Here is a 21,010-nt window from a genome sequence, read left to right as displayed (position 1 = left end):
AAACGCTAATGAGACAGTCCGTGGCTCTTGTGCTGCAGGCTGCATGCTTAGTGTGTCATCTGCTCTGCCTGCAATGCTACACTTACTGCTTTATTGCCAAATTTGATTAGTTACATCCAGATCTTATGGGGTAACACTATTCCAAGACTGAATGCAAATCACCAGGGGACGTGTCAGATCTAGGACTCTGACTCTCTTCATTAAAGATGACAGACTAGTAAGAGAAAAGGGGACATTTCTTTTCACAGGAATGCAGACTGCTACTGACCACAGTTACCTGACAGAGGGCTCTGGGTGAGGCCTGCGTGTCGTCGTAGCGCCCGTTTGAACTGCGCCACGCCCAGTATGACATTTCTTAGCTTCATCCACAGGAAGTATCCTCCTCTGGTGCTGGAGGGCCATGTGCTCTCCAGTACTGCCTGGGCAAGGAGCAGGTCAAAGAAAATGAGTACGGGTGTGAGGATAGGATGATAGCAGGAGGGGAAAGTGACTCCTATCATATCATGAAAAGAAAAATGTTTGTTAAATGTTAATTCAAAACATTTAACAAACATTTAATTCAAAAATAAAATATTTTCATGTTCTTCTCCTAAATAAACGACTGAGTGTGACAAGTCTGATTATTGTGTGATTTGTAGCATCCAACTTGATTCAATTTATTTCGACTGAATATTTTGAAGTGACTGAACTGAAACAGGACTGATCCCTGTTCCATATAAACCCATCTTGAATGAATATTTCATCAAAGGCATTAACTGCACTGGTATTAGATCTACAGTCACACTCAAGATCAGAAGAGCAGAACTGCAGCTGTTGGTGGCCAAGTCACATTCAACAGGCTGATGGGGGAAATAAAGCTCCCTGGAAAAATAATTATAATAATAAAGAAAATTGATATGCAGCCGAACAGAACTGGGTTTATCACCGGCTTTTTTTGTATGCAGGTTCAGAAGATTTCATGAAATAAGGTCGCACTACTGAGAAGCTGTCAGCAGTGATGAGGGGGCTAAAGAAGAGCCACACTTTGCGTTCAACTACTTTTTAGGCTGAACTGAATGGCATCGATGATGATATCCTGAGCAACATGAAAAAAAAAGCTTGACATTTTGTGAATTGTGCTTTTTGAGGGCAGTTGGAAGAATATGACCCTCATATTGCTCCAGTAAATGTGAAGCTACACGCAGCAGACCGTTTAGTTGGGCTTAGTTTAAAAGAAACAGAAGAGCAAGTGGAAATGATACCCCATTTCTGCCAAGGGCTAAAAGAAAATCCCTCTGCTAACACCTCTGGAACTCATTAACTAAAACACTGCAGCTGTGTGCTAAGTAAAGTTCATCACCTGCTGGTTCTACTTTCATAGTTAGGACACAGACATGAAAAGACATTAAACTCACTAATCAGCAGCACACTCATGACACTCGTGGCGAAATCAATAATCATCATAAAATAGGCTGCCACATAACTTTTGGGCTAATCTAATGCGTCACTTTCACACTGCCCCCTCCACGAGTAAACAAACACTATATACATAAAAAGTGTTAACAGGGTAATTTAAAGGTGTTGATAGGTGGATATTTTTAGCCTTTGGCACCCCAGGATAGCTGTTCTTTTCATGTCAAGATGACTTTCTTTTTCTCCTGACTGATGCTTCATATTTAATGGACAGAGAAATCATGACAGCACGAACTATCCACTGAGGAGAAATCTAGTAATCTTCACTTAAAGAACTTTATTTATTTTCATTTTCAGATCACAGAAAAGTCCCCGTTGAGTGACTGACTTTGAAGCAGGGGTGAAGGAACCCCAGGGGATACTTTTGACACACTAGAAACTTAATTATGGGGTACCTGGAAAGAACAGCACTACATGCAGTAGAAATGAATAAATGAATGAAAATGATTAAAACAGAAAAGTTCACATATGATTGATGTGTTATTTTTAATTATTATTAGGCAAGTTATTATTAGGTCAAATAAGCTGGAAGTAGTCCAGAAGTGGTTAGTGAAAGTACTTTATAAAACATTGTACAAGTAAAGGTAATGTGAACATTGCTTAAAAGCTGAACGAAGCTGATATACGAAGCTTACATGTGAATGTACACATCAAACCAAAATTAAGGTAAATACTGACAGTTGAACTGGCTGAGAACAATATCCCATTTTACATAATTAAAAGATAAATGAGATTTAGTTTTAAATGAGATTGACTGACTTCTTACTCTGATATCACAGTCTGACTATGAACCCAGTCCAGCCTCGTGTAGTGCAAAGACAGATCCATATGAAAGAGCACTGATGACAGAGAACAGTTGGTTTGGTTTGTCTAACCCACCGAGGCCAAAACTCTGCAAACATTAAAACCTGTTCAGTTTGCTGCTGTGATGTCAAAGCTCTTCTCACTGATCATGCAGTGTCCTGTAATGTCACGTTTATGCTGAATGAAAATCTTTTATTGATTCTTTGACATGTGACGCAGGCACAGATCATTGCATGCTCCCCTGCCCTGGGCAACTTCAAGTATTTAATTTATTTAAATTAAATGTATTTATTTTTTTTATTTTCAGTTTAGTTTTCTATAGCTATGGATCAGCTTGGGTTCAGCTGTTTTTTTACTTTTTTATATGGAACAACTACATGAATTTAATTGGGAATGAAGGGCAGAGTTAATATTTAAGCATTCTTATGCAGATTTCTCATTCCCATACTTGGACTTCAAACACCTAAAGAAGCATAAAAGAGGAAGAAGACCCACCTGTAACTGTGAACACAAAGCTTGTGCAGTACAACTCTGCCACCTCCTGCCTCCAGGCCATCTATTTCTAAGGGAAAATATGATCCTCTCAGGTGTCAAAACACTACCCTTAGTAACCTTTACTGCAACCTTGCCTCTTGACAGTCTGCTCCCACATCAGCCAATTTACTTTTATGCTCCCTGGTTCGGCAGACCAGGGGCAGGTTACATGGATAACAGGGACGCGGTTCATCCTGACACCTGGGGATGATCGCACACCGTGTCACACAACCTTGGGGGTAAGCTGCAAATGTCAGCGATTTTTTTCTTTTATCCGAACCTGAGTGTCTGTGAAGCCATTGCTACGATGAAGTGTCTCTGCTTTGTGAGTGCCACCCAGAGACAGATGATTTTTACTGACTGTGCAATGAGCACGGCAGTGTGATTATCTGAAAGCAATTATTCATGCGGCTGCTTGTGAATCGTGAATAAACAATCAACAAGGTTGCAATCAGTATGCCTTATTACATATCATCCAAATTCCTAAGCTATGTTTATCCAGAAGATCAAATTTGAGAAACTGCATTCAATTTGGGGCTTCAGAGGTCATTCAGAGGTCATTTCATCCCTGCATCTTAATCTTTGCTTTTATTCATTCCTTCAGTCATATTAAATATGACATTTACTAAAACAAATACTTTTTTTTTCATAATGTGGCCGGTAACCTGATTGATTTCTACAGTAACCAATTCTCCAGACTTTTATTACTCTGCCTCAGTCTGCACATTTATCCATCACCGCTGACAAAAAACAAGTCTCTTATTGGACAGTCACTCTATAAATTGCCAATTGGCTGTCACTGGTGTGTCCATGCACTAGTTAAAGTTGCAGTAAAATCAGCATGTACGAACAAAAAAGATGCCAAGCTCAGGGGAGCAGGGAGGAGGACAGCAACAGTGTTTGCATGTCCCAGCATTCACGTGGATCCGTTAGACAATGCAGAGCAGTTGATATCAGTGAGAGTCATAGCCTATCAATACTTAAAACATCAAAGTGTAAGTTTGTTGGTAGATTAATTTCACACAAGTTCTACCTTCATTATCATCAGCAGAAACATACACTGTACCTTGTTATAGTAACCATACGTTATGGCGTTGGGGTGGACTCCAGCCTTCTTCATCTCAAAGAGGACCCTCACCGCCAGGACAGGCTGCCCATACTGTCCACACAGCTGCATCAGCACCCGGTAGCAGACCTGCATGTGCATAAAGGATTGTTTGGGCAGAAATACTACAGACTGAAAAACAGACTGTGCAAGTGTGTTCGGACATCTTGAATCAAAAGACTGTAAATAAAAGCTGCCACTGTTGCCACTGGATGTGATGAGTGAGGAGTGGACGACTGTGTAACTGAGGCTGGCAACTTTGTAATCACACAATCGAGCATTCAAGGATTTATTGTATCTTTTTTTTATACTAATGAGTACCATCACATACAAAATTAACTTCATGCTGTATTCCACATGACCTAAAACTAGCAAGTGAATCTATAAACTCATCAGAAAAGTGTTGACTTTTCTTTCCTTCCTGGCAGTTAGAGAAAATACATGTTTACGGCACTTCTGTAATGGCTTCACTTTTTAGATCTGGAGGCTTTGTCAATGTTTCATACACAGTCTATGATCAACAGTTAGCAGGTAATTTGGGGCAGCAGCTGATGTACCTCATCAGGGGGCTGTAGCTTCTTCGCCTGCATTTTCCTGAGGACGTCGTAGGCTGTGCGAAGCGCTCGCACCTTGGAGTGGCACACCTTCACGTATGCTGGCAGGCAGATGAACCACAGACCGTAGCAGTGACGCAGCAGGCACTTAGACCACAGCTGAGGGATGGATGAGTACTTTTTAGCAATCTTCTGGGCTGATTTGATCTCCTGTGGATGAAAAATAGAATCAGAAATGATGCATAATTCGGTCTCCGGGACATGTCGAATTCACACAGGAGATAATGGCAAATGAAAATTACCTATGCTACTGTCTCTCCTATTACCCCAGAGAACCATATCAGTTTCCTTGCAGCTTTTACAACAAGACAAAAACTTCTACTTGCATCCTTTTTAAATGTGTGGATTGCTTGAAGCTGTTCAGTACTGTGTGCTCAAGTATCAACTTTAAATACTGACTCCATAAAAGGAAATGTTTTTTGATGGTCTTACTTGCTATCAGCCTTGTAAAATTTTGGAGTTTCTTGGAGCATGTTTGGACATTTAGGTAAAGCAGCATGTATTTTTTTAAAAGCATAAATAAATCAGTATGAAAATCCAAATAAACCCATAAATTGCAGTGTTACAAAGACATGTTTCTGTTGCGCTGACCTGCTTGGTGCGTCTAAACATGGGGGCAGGACTGGTGGGACAGCTGTGCCTGGCAGCGAGGCGGGAGGAGGGTGTCCGCAGACCCTCCACGGGGTCAAATAGATCTAAACTCAACACTGGGAAACCATCATACCTAATGAAAAACACACATTCACACATTAGTGAAAGAGGGCACACCGTTATTTACATGCATATAAAGTGGGTTGCCATCCATCAGGCTGGAGCCTATCCCAGGCTGGAGCCTATCCCAGCTGTCACGGAAAGAAGTGGGGTACAAGCTGGACAGGTTTGCAGACTAAAAAATGTGGAAAACTGCTGGTCATTATGGATTATGATGGGAGCACAATTTAAGTGATTCTGAAAAAAATCATAAATTATTCAGAATGAGGTATAACTGCAGAATACAAATATTCAGCTCCACACGGTCCAGCAGCAGAGTTCAGTCTTGGTCCTCACTAAGACAGCTCAACTCCTGCTGGTCCTCAATCAGCTATTGAAGAGAAAGAACTAACCAAATTTAAACTTAATCTATTATTCAGATGCTTCCCTGCTGTTAGCTGTGAGAATTTCCAGTTCATCTCAAGGAAGGACGTCTAGTAGGAGGATTGTACTCAGCAGCATATTTGTACGTTTTTCCAAATTTAAAACAAATATTACTCGTCAGTCGTGCACAACATTCCACTTTGTTATTCAAAAATGTCACGCGAACAAAAACATGCAGACATCACAGAATGAAACTAGAATAAGATACTATCTACACCATGTACTGATTATTAGGCAAGTTGAGGATTAATTTTACTATGGAACAAATCCAGTCCTCTCAGTCAAGGCAAATTGTTAATAAACCAAAAACTGGAATGTTTAACAAAGGAAATGTTACACATTCCCGTCTTACTTGTTTATTTTCATTTTGTATAGAAAAGATAACACATTTCATTAGCAAAGATAACATAGGCAGTCAGCCTGTGGAATAACGATGACTGCCATCAGCCTTTCATCCATAATCTGTCAATTTTTTGTGCAGCAGCAGCCACAACCTGCCAAATGCTTAAAGAGGTATACTGTCTTCCCTGTCTGTAAATCTTAAGCTTCAGAGGGGCCAACAAGGAAGAGGGTTGTGTCATTATTATCATCTTTGAGACCTTTACTGGGTAGCCAAGTGCTGGAGTACTTGAGTACATATGATGGTGCATTGTCCTGCATGAAAACCATAGTCTTCTTGAATGCTGCTGACTTTTTTCTGTACAACTGCTTGAAGAAAGTATCCTCTAGGCAGTAGGTTTGGGAGTTTATTTTAAGTTCATCTTCAATGGTGCAACTAGCTCATCCTTGATAATAGCAGCCCAAACCAGTGCACCTCCTCCACTTTGACTCTAAATAGTACCCTTTAACCATTCATGATCGAGTCATGATCCCATCTATCTGGTCCATCAAGAGTCACTCTTATTTCATCTGTCCATAAAACCTTTGAAAACTGTGTCTTCAGATACTTCTTTGCCCAATCTTGACATTTCCAACTTGTGTGTCTTGTTCAGTGGTGATCGTGTTTCAGCCTTCCTTACCTCGGTCATGTCCTTGAGCAATGAACATCTCGTAATTCTGGACACTCCAGGTTGGTTTGTTTGAACTATTGTACCAGGTGTGAAATAAATAAATAAAATGAAATGAAATGAGATTGCAGTTCTGGAGTACAGTGGTACTAGAGGATAATGGCTTCCTGGTAGCATCATGTTTAATCCTTCTCAAGTCTCTTCCAGTTATTTTGCATCTTTTATTCTCCACCCGAACTTGTTGAGCATTTGCAACGAAACGTATTAATATTCAGTGATCAAGCCTCAACAGATTAGGTATTTAAAGAGTCCTTCTGAAAGATTTTTTTGTTGTTGTTGTCTGTTAAGTCCCTTTTTTGGTCCATTTTGACTGAGGTAAAGAAGTTGCCAAATAATAGTGCACAACTTCATTCAAAGTGTTCAACACTCTTGCCCACACTCTCATTACACAAACATATCACCTGAGAATGCTTAAATCCAACAAGCATAACATTTTATGGAACTTGGAGCTGGCAATAATAAAAATAAGAAATAATGATGAGGCCAAAGCTCATTTTGCTCACAGTGTATACACCTATTCCTCCATTGGAAATGAAACTGTACTTCCATAAGTACAGTTTGTACCTGTAGCATAGTGGATGCTCCTCTCCCTCGGGCAGAGGAGGCAGCTCTGGAGGCGTGATGAAGACTGTGTGCTCACTACGCTGGGATTCATCAATCTCTATCAGCCGGGTCTCCTCCGGCCTGTCGCTGTCCACCTGCAGAAAAGAACGGACAAATATGAAGGAATGTGTCCAGATCGTGAGACTGTGACCTGTCATCTATCACACCCGAAGGCAGTATGAAGCACCCCATCTGGCAGGTCCGAAATTCCATATAGATCTTGATGTTATGGCCTATAATAAGTGTTAGCAAACATATCTTTGCCCAGTATTATTCCAAAACAGCTGATCCTGTTGGCAGGATTGTTACAGAATGAGTGTCAGAGCTGAGGAACGATGACAAAGAGTGACCTAGATTTCCCTCCTTCCCTTTCCTTGCTTTTTTAAAGGATTTTTTTTATAGTCACATTTCATTAGCATTAATGGCAGAACACAATATGACATCTGAGTGGAAAGTATCATCAGAATTGTTGTTATAATCATTACAACATACCAGAAGGGACTCAAAAATAACTATAATTACTGTTAGTAGTTTAAATGCCTCATTTCATGACATTCAATGTCATTTTAGCCCATTAAGAAGCTGCTCTTCAACTGAGTTGAGAGTCTAAGGATAGAGGTTGTAATGTAAAGTACGGATTTTGAAGCCTTGGGAACATTTTTTTCTGTCTTAATATAACAAGGATATAAAAATAAAACTGATTTAATGCGACTTTGTTAAGTATTGCTGTTCTTGTTCTATTGTATGTCTGTTGTATTAGTGAGCAAATCCACAGAGAGTCTCAAATTCCTTGCTTGGCCAAAAAAGCTGATTTTAAAGTAAACAATGCTTTGCTGCTGCAAAGTTTGAAAACTTGGAAGCTAGCTAAACACTGACATGTTTTCCCTCCTCATCTTTTCCATGTGTTTTTACTGTTTTCCATTTGACTGAGGTCAGTGTTACCACAGCTATCATGAGCTGATACCTGGACCCTACAGAGATTGCACAGGCAGTTTAACTCCTCCAGCATGGCACATCGATACCTGCCAAGGTTTGCTGCCTCTCCCAGCACAGTCTCAAGACTCCAGTGCTGGGACAGTTAATCTAGGAGAGCTGGACAGGGCCATAGGAGGTCCTTAACCCATCAGCACGACTAGTATCTGCTCCTTTGTGCATGAGGGAACAGGATAATAAACTCCCAGAGTCCTACAAAAGGGACTTCCAGCAGGCGCATGATGTGAATGTTTCTGAGAAAACAATCAGAAACAGATAAGAGGTTCATAAGGGGGGCCTAAGGACCCACTGTTCTCTAGTGGGCCCTGTGCTAACTGCCCAGCACTGGCCTAACTGGCATTTGCCATAGAATACCAGAATTGGCAAGTCTACCACTGGCGCCCTGTGCTTTTCAAAGATGAGAGCCTGAGCACATGTGACAGGCGTGAAAAGGTCTAGTGAAGCCGTGGAGAACATATTTTGTCTGTAACATAGTTCAGGTGTTGGGTCAGTGACGGTCTGGGGAGGCATATCCATGGAGGGAATCACAGACCTCTACAGGCTATGCAATGGCACCTGACTGCCATTAAGTACTGGGGTAAAATCCTTGGACCCATTGTCAGACCCAATACCCAATACTTTGGAGTATCAGCAAAATTGACTAACCTGCCAATTAATTTTTCACTTTGATTTTTGGGGTATCCTTAAATTCAGCCCTCTGCAGTTTGTTAATTTCTATTTCTATAACAAACGATGTGGCATCCTTTCATTCCTAACACGTTACTCAGTCCATATCAATTCCATATTGTGTAGAACCTTTATAATATGGACTGAATATTCCACATTCAGTCCATATTGTGTTCGCAAAATAAAATGGACAGATGGATGCACAAACAAGCCAGAGGGCTGTGGGCGCAGAAGCTCAATAAATACAGAGCAAAGATCACTGGTGTTGTCTGAAAATATACAGAGAAACAACAGCAGCTCTCACGCAACAAGGACATAAACTCAGTCAACGCCCTCTCCTCTTATATATCAACAGACACTGGAACAACTTTTCTGTGCAAGCCATCACCTGGAACAACAGTTAGTTCAGTTACTTTCTCTTCAGTAACACTGCAACTCAATTTACAACTCTTTGAATCCCTTACAGTGTTAACTGAACTTAGAGTCAAAGTCTGTTGTGGTCTGTGTCTGGATTTGTCTGACATAAATGGTTTAAAGTAAAAAAAAGATGAGGCGGAAAGAACGGGTCATTTGTCGATTCTTAATCTTTGCCTCGAGGCAGCTGCATCGTTGCGAGCGGCAAGTTGATTTGGCTGAAGTTATTCCCCATTTCAAAGTGAATACATAAAACCCATATTTCTATGAAATTTGATTATTTTGGGATTGTGTTGATGCATTCACTGTCTGCATATATACTTCCTCCTTTTTTCTTTGAATAATTTTTTCATAGCGTACTTCAGCCTTGGAAGACCATCTGATTTATTAATATACAAGGACCATGATCAGTATGATTTACATATTGAAAGATGAGCACGTCATACCACAGTGAGCTTAAGGTATAAACTGGCTCTATAGAATCTCTCAGAACGGTTTGTCCCATTGTCAGTCTGTATGGCTCAGATACATAGCAAGGAGACTACACTCAGCATTGGTGTTATGTTATTGTAAGGCTGAGTTTCCAAGACCATATCTACAACCATATCTCTCCATCGAGATGATAAAAGGTTATAGGTGCCCACTGATGGGGAAAAAAGGTGTTCTGACTTTTATTAATAAGGCCAGAAACAAATCTATGTTGGCAAATGAAACAACAGCATAATGGTCCTCATTTATCATTTTCATCAGTGACATTTGGAGTTAGTGCGAAGATTTTACTACAGCCATGCTGGTGGGGCAGACAGATAAGACTAAGTGAATCTTAAATCAGAGGGTCTGAGCTTTATGGTGGATTTAAAACACCCACTGTCACAGAGGGAAGCATCATAAATTGAGAAGTGCTTAATGATAGGCTTTGGCGCTACAGGCAATGATTTTCTTCAAGCTTGTAAGAAGGGAGGTGAAGCACTTGCTTTAAGTTCATAATTTAGTCTAGTTATTCAGATGGTAATTAAAGTTTGATAACAACCTCAGTCAAAGCAGTGGAGTGTGGGGGTGTCTGTTCCTTAGTGCTGTCTAAAGAAGGCTTTCATTATTCCTCTTTTGTCCATTAAAGAACATCAGAGGTCAGCATGAATTTTTGCGTTGCTTCTATGGGCACATTTTAAAACACAGGAGTAAAAGCAGGAGCTGTCAGTTTTTCAAGGGTTTCTACGAACCCCCTTAGATAAGGTGTAGATGGGAGAGTTTGGTAAGAGTATAGCGACAAACCCAGTGGAGAGGATTTTTAGGAATTTATATTGCTTTGTACAATAGCATTGCTACTAGCGTTAGCCATTTTGCTAACCATGATTATACAGGTCAGACCATCAGTGTTCCCTGCCAAGCAGCTATCCAAACACATCACCACCCAGAAAGCAGAACTTATACTTATCCAATTCACATCCAAATTATACATCTAACTCTGTGAAAAGCCAAGAAGTGTATTTTCCCAAAATGTCAAACAACTTCCTTTAAATAAACACTCTGTGACTTTGATGTGGCACCATGCTCCCAAGAGGTTCTTTCCGTCCATAGTTTAGATATTTTGATATTCTGCTGTGAACTGTGTCCAGCTATAAAACAACACATTTAGGTGGAAGGAAATCGGGGTATCATAAAAACTACTAGGAGTACGTATTTGCAGACACACTCCACATTCAAAAAGTAACATTAGTTTTTACCAAAACCCTGAGCACTTTCAAATTCACTGAGAGCTCTCTAATTAGGGCATATGGACAAATGTTGCAATGTGATGAATAGATGAGAAATTTAGAAAAAAATGATTTATTATAAAAATCAACCTCTACATCAGTAGCGCTTCTTTAATAACGTGTGGATATCTGTACCTTTTAAAGAGTTACTGTTACCGAGGTCTTAATACTGTATGTTTTTGTATAAAATCCCATCACTCTTTGTTTGATATTATCTTACTTGTATAATTACTACTAGTGTTTTTGTCTTTTGGATTTAATTAGTTTTGCTGCTACAGCAAGCGTCTTGCCCTCAGGGATGTGTAGACTTTAACCTTATCTTCGTGTATGGGACTCCTGTGTGTGGGCTGAGAGATGCACTGTGTTTTGTCTCCTAGAGAGTAGATCACGTCATCCACATTGCCACAGTGCAGAGACAGTTTGAGGGATTTAATCGCTCGTAGAAGTGACACACAGGCTGCATCAGGAAACACAGGCTCCAGTGCAGGTCTGGGAAAACAGGGAGGGGAGGATGTGGATCCTGGCCTCTGTATTCACTTCCATTTTGTCTCAATTACAGCCAGAGCACACACACACACACATACACACACAATGCAAAGATAGCAAAGACTATTTCAAAGTCAGTTACAAATGTCACCTGCAAAAACCAGTGACCCAAAGATGCGACTTAGGAAGCAAGTGGTTTGGTGGACTTTAAAACTGCAAACACACAAAACTGAACGTTCTGCTCTCAAATATGGTCTGATACAGGAACACACTCCATGAGCACATGAGGTCAACCTAGTCAAAGTGCTCCCAATGGAAAAAAGGAGATGGACCGAGAGCCACTCCGAGTCTTCACACTGTCACACAAAAAAATGTGAGCCCAGGGGAAGAGCTTCAAGCTCTGTTAGCGCTTCAGAAATCACTGAAGCGCTAAAAACCCTTACTCACTAGACTCATGAAAAATTGAAGGAAGAAATCTTTGCAGAAAACTGCACACATGGATTTTCCATGATACGGTGCATTCACTATCTCGGGACAAATTGCTGTGGCAGCAAATTTAATGTGGGTGTGGGAGAATATTCATTAAAAATAGAGAATGTGTAAAAAGGCTCTACAGCTTGGATCATAAGGAACTAATTTAAATGACACAAGAATACGTGGGCGGGATAACATGAAAGCTTAAATCATATCTGTACGGCTGGAGGGTTTTCTAAGAGCATTGAGACAAAGCTGTTTCCAATTATGACTCAAAATAATTTGGTTATATTATGAGTATCGTGAAGTAGGTTTGGGCCATATTTCAGTCACAGGGTATGCAGAGGTATTTAGATATCCGGATGCTACGATTTTGAGTACCATCATTACATTGATGGATCTCAATTAGACTGATATGGAGTTGTTGTATTGAGAGCATGTATTGTAGTGCAGCAGTAGCTACTGATGTATCATTCAAGTGAGCGCAGAGAGCTGTTAAAATACAATTCCAAACAGTCAACATATTCTACTTTAACAATACATTGTGAAAGATTTGACTAAAGAAGGTAAAACTTCCAATTTGGACATGCCCCTAGAATTTCCTGATCAGTTTAAATTAAAACTTGTACCATCAACTAGTCAAAAAGTAAAAACTATCCAGAGTGCGGCTAATGTTAGCAGAGCTAGCACCAATAGCCTTCTTTCTTTGGAAAGACAGGAAAGTGAACATGATGTTGCACAATAAGCTGTAATACCATTTAGAACTGCTACAGAGCCAAATGTTATCTACTGCAGGTTTTTAAAAAAATCCTATTTCTGATGACAGTGAAGGCAGCAAAGGTTAATTGTCTGTCTGCTAATTCCTCACATCCATTGCTACAATTACTTCTATCTATGCTTTTAGGGGTTCTGTTCATTTGCTAGTTGTTTTTTCTGTTTTTTTTACACACCATCATCACACACCATGAACCCTGTTGAAATATCAGGAAGTAATAAGAGTATGAAAAAGACTGAGAACCTTCACAGACAGTATGAAAAAGTAAAGACCACCCAAGCTTACCATACTTCATGCACAATTCCTCTATCTGGAAACAAAATGTCTCAGGATAGGTGAGAATAAAAATAGACTTACCTTGCCTCCTTTATCTGCACCCCGCTCTGAATTGTAAAGCTGCTCACAAGTGGAGGCAGAAAGGAAAAGAGAAAGGGAAACTCAAGAAGGTTTGGTTGAAGACAAGTGAAGTGACACAGAGAAGAGGGAAATCTGCTAACACTACTGTAAGTGGAACACAGTGGGGGTCCACCGAGAAAAGAAATTCCAGAAGAGAAAAGGGTTTTTTTTCCCCTCCACTGCATCAAAATAAATATGCATGCATGTGATATAGCATTCTCTTGTATAAAATAAAAAAGCTCACTTTATCCACACAGTCGTCAAAGAAGGCCAGGCTGGCGTCTTTGTCGCTGACAAAGGAGCACTCTTCGATAAAGCGGATGAACATCTGGGTCTTCGTCATTAGGGAGTAGAATTTCTGGTGTGAGCGGTCGCGGCTCTTCAAGAACCCTGAGGGGAGAAACATAGATAAGTTAGCCATTAAACATGGTAGTAACCTTACTCTGCTGAGATCTAACATGTCAGTGTAATAACTGAAAGACGATTTGAGATTACAGTGGGTTTACCTTTATAGAAGAACTCACTCTAACTTCTGAAAAATGGTGAGCAGTCACGAGAATAATTTAAAGACTTCAAAAGGTGTGCGAGTGTATGGTTAAAGAATCCATTATTCTAGAACAAGCTGTATATATACTGTATCCATTTGACTTGGTTTGGATAATGCAAGCCACAATGTTGTTAGTGTAATGGCCAATACGAGATGTGCAACAACGTGGTGAAAAACTTCCATAATAGATGCTGAAAGCTTCTAATAAGTCACTGAGTAATAAGTCACTGCTGTTATGAGACTCAGAATAGGATGGATGGTTTCTGGCTCACAGTATGGATGTGGAAGCCAAACACTTCCTGCAGTTGATAAATATTTTAATCATGACACCGGCCACTTGCAATTTGGGCCAATTCAGGTCAGTTTCAGGGTAGCCTCACGATACCATTTTCTATGTCCTTCACTACATTTTAAAACATTGGGAGTGCCCAGAGGGGCTTAAAGATTAGTCCACATACCAATTACTTAAAAAAAGACACAACAAAATCTTTAATGCATTTCACACTTTTGTTTTGCTTTGTGCTGTCACTGAAATGCACTTTGCATCTGACAATCTGAGGGCCAAATAATTATGTTTATTTAATTCACATTTCTTCCAGTGACCTTAAAAATACAGTCCAGTTATTTTTTAGCTGAGTCATGACTTCAAAACAACAATAGGGTAGACCCAAAAAAGCTGATTCTTTTCATCTGGACGTAGCGCTTTCAGTTGGAGAAATGTTTCGTCATTCATCCGAGTGACTTTTTCATACACATACAGTTGCATAATGACTGAAACTAGGCCCACTGGCGAACAGTGGGCTGTGAGGTCAGTTGTCATGACCTTTGATCAACAGCCACTGATCATTGATCAGTTTTGAAGGGATTTCCTAACCTTGATGATTAAACAAGCATTAAGAAAACAATAGGTAGTATCGTCAAAAATAATAAAATAATTATGAGATTTCTATGAAATAAAGCGCCACATACTAAATGTCTAAATGCCCCTTTGTCTGTAGCAGAAAAACTTCCGACCAGTAAGTATGCTGAAATAAAATCAACAAGCAGCCTACAAGGCTTTAGTGCTCTCTGGTTAAGAATTACGTTAGGCCCATAGAGAACAAAAGGAGGTTGAAAGGTCTCAAAGTCGGCAGGAAAAAAGCAAGGATTAAAGTTTCCTTCCATCTCTCTCTCATTGATGCTCATCAGAGAAAGACAAATACTTTAGAATAACTCTAAAACCGAGTGCCATCAGCACACTGAGCTTGGTGATACCATTTTAAAGAAAATGGATTGACTAGCAGGTGGTGCTTGTATATGTGTTCATCTGTTATTTAGAAAATAACCTGAACTGAAGCAAAAGTTTGCTTTTTTTTAATTTACCATCTGCTTTGCAAGTTTGAAAAATCAGAGTAAAAAGGAACAGCTGCAGCGTGTGTGTAAAAATGTCATAGACACAGATGTTGAATTCATATCATCATATTAACATACTTAGTAATATTTTTATTGTTGTGGATATTAGGTAAAAAGTGGTCAAGAGTTCAAATGTGATGTACGAGCTGTTACATATTTCTTTGAGTTATTATGTAATATACTGCAGCTTTTCCTGTTTGCTATAAGGACGCAGCCTTGGCTCCAGCTATTCTCCAGTGGAGCAGGCGTATCACCCCAACTCACTTCAACTGTGATGCAAAGCAACTTTCATGGGCTCTGGTCCACAGACAGATGACAACCCTCTGGAGCTCAGCAGCTGCAGTGTTAACTGACTAACCTTCAGTTTGCAAGCAGCCTCGACCCTTCAACCCGAGCATCTCCTCAAAGCCCAGCCTTCCTGCCCAAACAGCTTCTCTGTGTATTTACTCGGAGGTGGAAATGGACACTTACGAAAGCTCATGTATTAAACAACGCCATCTGTGCTTGAGGCAGGCCAGCTGTCGAGAAGAAGGTGCTACAGATGATGTGGTCTTAGCTTAAATATTCAGAAAGTCATTAGCACTAATCATGCATTGTGACTGTACAACTAGGACTGGATAATGATGAAAAAGTAGAGCAAAGTTAACTTTTCATGATGGCTGACATTCTGCGCACCACACTGGATGTTAACAGCCTCAGCTCTGTTGGTCAATTGTCAAGTCAGTTCCCTAGAGCTCTTAGTTCTAAGAAGGCTCTTGTTGGTTGGTCTAGATTCTCAAATTAAAATGACTCAGTAAGTCACCACTAACTCATTAAATATCCTTGAGATTAGCCAATAGCCATGCTAATAAAATCAATGGGGAAGGCATTGAGAAATACACAATAAATCTTCTTCCCCACAACCTCCAAAAAAATCTGACAAAATTAATAGATAAAATAATCTGTCAGGATATGTCACACAATTTTCAGATTTTTTCCAGAAAGAAACTAAAATAATAGTATCAGCATTATTTCCTCCAAGAGCTCAGGCTGGCTTCTGTTTCAAATCGTCAACATTATGGACGTCAGCTGTCAGGAGACAGGTAACACAGCAAGTGTATAAATCCATCTGTAAAATGTGGTTAGTGCACTGTTGTCAGAGTGATTGGCTCACAATGTGTAACACGCAACAAACTTCAACTAGTTCCAATTAGGGAATTTGGGTGGAAAAGTCTAATTAGATTCTTTATTACTCCACATATTACTAACAAATTTCAGGGGCATCAGCAACAATGTTGGAGACAGTGTGGTCACTTAAACTCCAATCACTCTCATATCTTCTGGACATGTACACAATTGACACCATTTTGGGACAGTATATTCAAGTTAATGGATGACATCATGGCTTATGCCATCCCTAAGGAACCCAAGACCTTCCTACTGGGTCTGCTACCCAGAGATTTGATACCAAAAAAGGACAGATGCATTTTTGATTGAGAGACTGACTTTCTTTCTACAACTCAAAGGACATCTTTTTCCACAACATTGGACTAAATGGCATAAATACAAGCAAAGGCTTGAAGACTGTTATTTAATCCAGTCTATACCTCTTTATTTGTAAGATGTTTGAAAGGTGCCCCAATTTGTTCCATTTATATTTTTGATATATTTTTGTTACATTTTTGTTACTATGGAAAATTGGAAATAGAAAGTTTAAAAAAATGTGGTGAGTGCAGAAAAGTACCATAAGAATTTGATTCACCATCCAATACCATCTAAAAAGGGTTTAATTAACAGTGGCTTCATTTTTCAGTATGACAACGATTCCAAACATACTGCCAACGCAGTAAAAGAAACACAATCAGTCATGGATTGGCCTCTCCAGAGTAGGACCTTAATATTTAGGCAGTGTGGGATAATCTTGAATGTCCTTCAAAAAGCTTGGAGAAGTATTCCTGAAGACTACTTAAAGAAATTATGACAAAGCTGCCCGAAAGAGTTCAGGCTATGTTAAAGAATGAAGGTGGTCATACCAAATATTCACTTTCAAGCTGATTAGAATTAAAGAAACTCTGTTTTGCTCAGTTCTGTACCTCTGAGACTTTTCATGTTTCTGTGTGAGGAATATGAAGAGGCCAGTGGGGTGTGGACACCAGCTAATTTATTCAGTCTGTTTCCTCTGCACATGGAGAGCTGTCGAGAGTTCAAGCTACATGTGGACACTGACATTATTCCTGATACCTTGCAAGTCAAAGAGCGAGCTAGCGTCTGTGGCTTTCTCTGAAGGCGCTTGAGTGATGGGGCGCAAGAAGGAGCGGTAGCCCTTCAGAATTGCTGCCATGAAGCGCAGAAAGGCTTCCTGGATCTCTAGCTCCAGTGTGTGGAGACTCTTCCCACAGCTCAGCTCTGACGAATCGCTCATGCTCAGCTCCAGCAGCCCATCTGGTCGGTACTGACCTGAAGCAGGAGGAAAATACATTTTAGGAGCTGACAGCACATATCAGGATCTTTAGGCTAATGTCAACATAAAGGGTAAATCATAACTTTCAGCTGAGCCAGCTGCATAATTTGCATTTTGATGAAGTGGTTCTGATCAAAGTACATGTGTTGAAAGGTTTGTGCACAGCTGAAGTATTCCAGTAAGTAATCCTAATGTGAATGAGGATTGGTATTATGTAATTACATTTTTTTTAATCCTTAGTTGATATCCTTATTTAGAGACCTCCAACAGGGTTAAATGTCTCAACTACAACCTCTGGCATGCATATCAATATTCAGCACTTGTGGCAGTGACTGGCAAGATTTTCAACTTCACTGAATCAGAAAATTAAATTATTCAGTTTCCTACAGCTCAAGAAGCAGTAGGTTTCATGTTCACTCAGTGGGTATGCTTCCTCAAATGCAAAAAGGTGATAACAATACAGTGAGCCCAACACCAGGGCAGATGGATAATTAGGAGATTATACTTTGATGGGATTATTGCTGGCTTTCAGATTTGAATGGAGAGCTGGACAAAGGAAAGTGAATGGAGAGCAAATTGTAAAGGCAACACAATCAATGACTACAGATGATAAAAATAGAACAGCGTGCAATGTGGAGACCTTAGACCCTAATTATAAAGTGAGCTTTACCATACATACATCCAGAAATGAACTAAATAAACGTTAACACTGGATGCAGTTTTACAATAATTTGCCCCACCACTTCAGCACTTACCATCAACAAGCTGCTGGTAGAGATTATTCAGCACATTCATTAGGTTTTTACAAGCTTTCTTTGGCAGGATCTTCCATGTGAGGGCTCGCTTATCTTCATGGCTAGAAAAGCAGAAACATACACTGAGGCCAACATCAACATGAGCAGTGGTTAGGCCAAGAGGGATTTCAGACCACCCCAACGTTGTCTGGCTGGTAATAAGGCCAAAAATTATGCGAACCATTACTGACCTTGCCTGGCACGCTAGAAAATTGCATTCTCGTCATATTAAAACAAGTCTGACACTACAAAAATAACCATTTCCACCCAATCTCTGGCCTGATGTCTAAAGTTAGAACTAATGAGCCAGCAGCTATGCTGTCTGAAAAATAGAGGGACCAAAGGATGTTGAGCTTATAGCTTAGTAGTTTCTGTATGGATCGCTGTATAGAACAATGAACACGGTGAAGATTAAGCTCAGCAAAATTCACTTTCTTACCTAAATACCTACAGCTGTGGGAAGGTTTTAGGGATTGTGCTTACTGGAAGATGGTGTTTGTGTCCAGGTCCACGCAACTGACATCCGGAGGGGGATCATAAAGATCAAAGTAGCGAGAGTCCACACCTACAATGAACGGACAGGGGGCACTCAACACATCAGCCAACGCCAGGGGGCACAGAGGAATATACGGGCAGGGCCAGTGGAATGGAAAAATCATCTGAGGAGGGTGAAAAAGAGCACAAGAGCAGAAAAATCAGACAGATCTCCTTCAGTGAATTTCCAGTTACCACAGGACTAAGCTGTAGTGCACGTGGTCAGATTCACAGTACAGCTGAGCCATGTATAGGATTAAAACAAAATGTGAACACCATCTGCAGTGTTAAGAAAATGTTTGTGACCCCCCCCTTCTCTATCTCCTTTGACCTCCTCGTCCAGGTGTAACAACAGAATTACACTTTGGCCGACTTCAATACTGAGAACACATTCAACTCCAAGACGTCGGTGGATACAGGACATTCCACATTTCTTTTGGATTAAGGTCCAGACTTTGGCTTCATCATTCTAAAGCATCATGTTTAACTGTTCTTTGGTACTTGTATGCTTTGGATCATTGGCTCTCCTCATTACCCACAGATGTCCTGAAAATTTCATTTGTGTGCTGGTATAATTCTTAATTTTTTCCATCAATGATGACAAGTATTTCTATGACACCACCACAATGTTTCACAGATGGAATAAGGCTCCCATCCAGGAATGCTGATTATTCCTTTCTCCAAACATAATGCTTCTCATTTGAAATAAAAACAATCTATTCTCCATCCATAAAAACACTGGTTCAACAGCTTTCTGGCTTGTCCTGACTTGTCCATGTTCTAAAGAGAAGTTGTGTTCTCCTTGCATCCTTTTACTTCAAACTGCTGTTGTTTGTTATTATCTCGTTGGGGGAAACATGGAGTTAACTTCAACATGACATTTTCCTTGAGTGATTTCTGTTGGTCGACCCCTACTATGGAAAGTAAGTATAGGTGGTTCTATGTCATGTTTAGCATCACAAACTTTTAATGTCAAGGTCAGGCTTGGATAAATCCACACTCTTAAAAATCAGTCATCCTATTGACTGAAAACACCTCTATCTAATTTCACCTTCAAATTTACTGCTCATCTTAGCAGTTCACTTTTCCTATCACAGAAAAGTCAGTGGCCAACTATATATTTCTATGACTGGATTTGATGGTTTTCGTTTTTTACCTACAACAATGTTTTATTGTACAGGGTGGGCCATTTATATGGATACACCCTAATAAAATGGGAATGGTTGGTGATATTAAAGTCCTGTTTGTGGCACATTAGTATATGTGAGGGGGCAAACTCCTCAAGACGGGTGGTGACCATGGTGGCCATTTAGAAGTCGGCCATCTTGGATACAACTTTTGTTTTTTCAATAGGAAGAGGGCCATGTGACACATCAAACTTATTGGTCACAAGAAAAACAAGAAAAACAATGGTGTGCTTGGTTTCAACGTAACTTTATTCTTTCATGAGTTATTTACAAGTTTCTCTTTGTTCACAGCCATTGACATGTCGAAGAGGTTAACACGTGAGGAGCGAATAGAAATTGTGTTGATATCTGGTGAACGCAGTAACTGGGTCATTGCAGCAGATTTCAATGCAAGACACCCTACGAGACCACCCATCTCCCATGCTACAGTTAGCAAACTGCTTGCTAAGTTTCGTGAAACTGGTTCAGTGTTGGATTTGCCAAAATGTGGACGCAAGAAAACTGTCACTAATGAAGAAACATCAGTGGCTGTCCTAGCTTCATTCAGCAAGAGCCCACAGCGTAGCACTCGCCGCATGTCACTGGAGAGTGGCATTAGTCGAACATCCCTTCGGCGGATATTAGCTACTCACAAATGGCACCCTTACAAACTCCAGCTACTGCAGCATCTCAACGAGGATGACCCAGATCGGCGCACAGAATTTGCAGAATGGGCAAAACAAAAACTGGAACAGGACCCTCAGTTCACGCAGAAGATTTTGTTCAGTGATGAGGCAAACTTTTATGTGAATGGTGAAGTTAACAAACAAAACCACCGCTATTGGTCTGACACTAACCCACATTGG

General features: G+C 40.2%; 1 protein-coding gene across 7 annotated transcripts in view; it reads right to left on the bottom strand.

The window, feature by feature from the left end:
• The window catches only part of LOC100702482 (C-myc promoter-binding protein), a 108,059-nt gene that overhangs the window by 23,496 nt on the left and 63,553 nt on the right, over positions 1 to 21,010 (bottom strand). For 5 of the 7 annotated variants that reach the window (XR_003213268.1, XM_025897073.1, XM_019345240.2 and 2 more), the window contains 10 exons: positions 18,928 to 19,103; positions 18,406 to 18,506; positions 17,431 to 17,646; positions 13,516 to 13,661; positions 13,233 to 13,271; positions 7,275 to 7,408; positions 5,101 to 5,233; positions 4,453 to 4,659; positions 3,857 to 3,985; positions 278 to 419 (listed from right to left, as the gene is read on the bottom strand). Coding sequence is in view for 6 of the 7 variants with exons in the window: in XM_025897073.1 (XP_025752858.1) it covers positions 278 to 419; positions 3,857 to 3,985; positions 4,453 to 4,659; positions 5,101 to 5,233; positions 7,275 to 7,408; positions 13,233 to 13,271; positions 13,516 to 13,661; positions 17,431 to 17,646; positions 18,406 to 18,506; positions 18,928 to 19,103 (1,423 nt within the window). In the remaining variant the exon portion in view is untranslated. The remainder of the gene's footprint in view (positions 1 to 277; positions 420 to 3,856; positions 3,986 to 4,452; positions 4,660 to 5,100; positions 5,234 to 7,274; positions 7,409 to 13,232; positions 13,272 to 13,515; positions 13,662 to 17,430; positions 17,647 to 18,405; positions 18,507 to 18,927; positions 19,104 to 21,010) is intronic. The other 2 variants (XM_025897100.1, XM_019345277.2) reach the window with 1 other exon arrangement.

The sequence above is a fragment of the Oreochromis niloticus genome, linkage group LG1 (assembly GCF_001858045.2).
Source record: "Oreochromis niloticus isolate F11D_XX linkage group LG1, O_niloticus_UMD_NMBU, whole genome shotgun sequence".
NCBI classification, from domain to species: domain Eukaryota; kingdom Metazoa; phylum Chordata; class Actinopteri; order Cichliformes; family Cichlidae; genus Oreochromis; species Oreochromis niloticus.
This window is presented reverse-complemented; position numbering and strand designations above follow the sequence as displayed.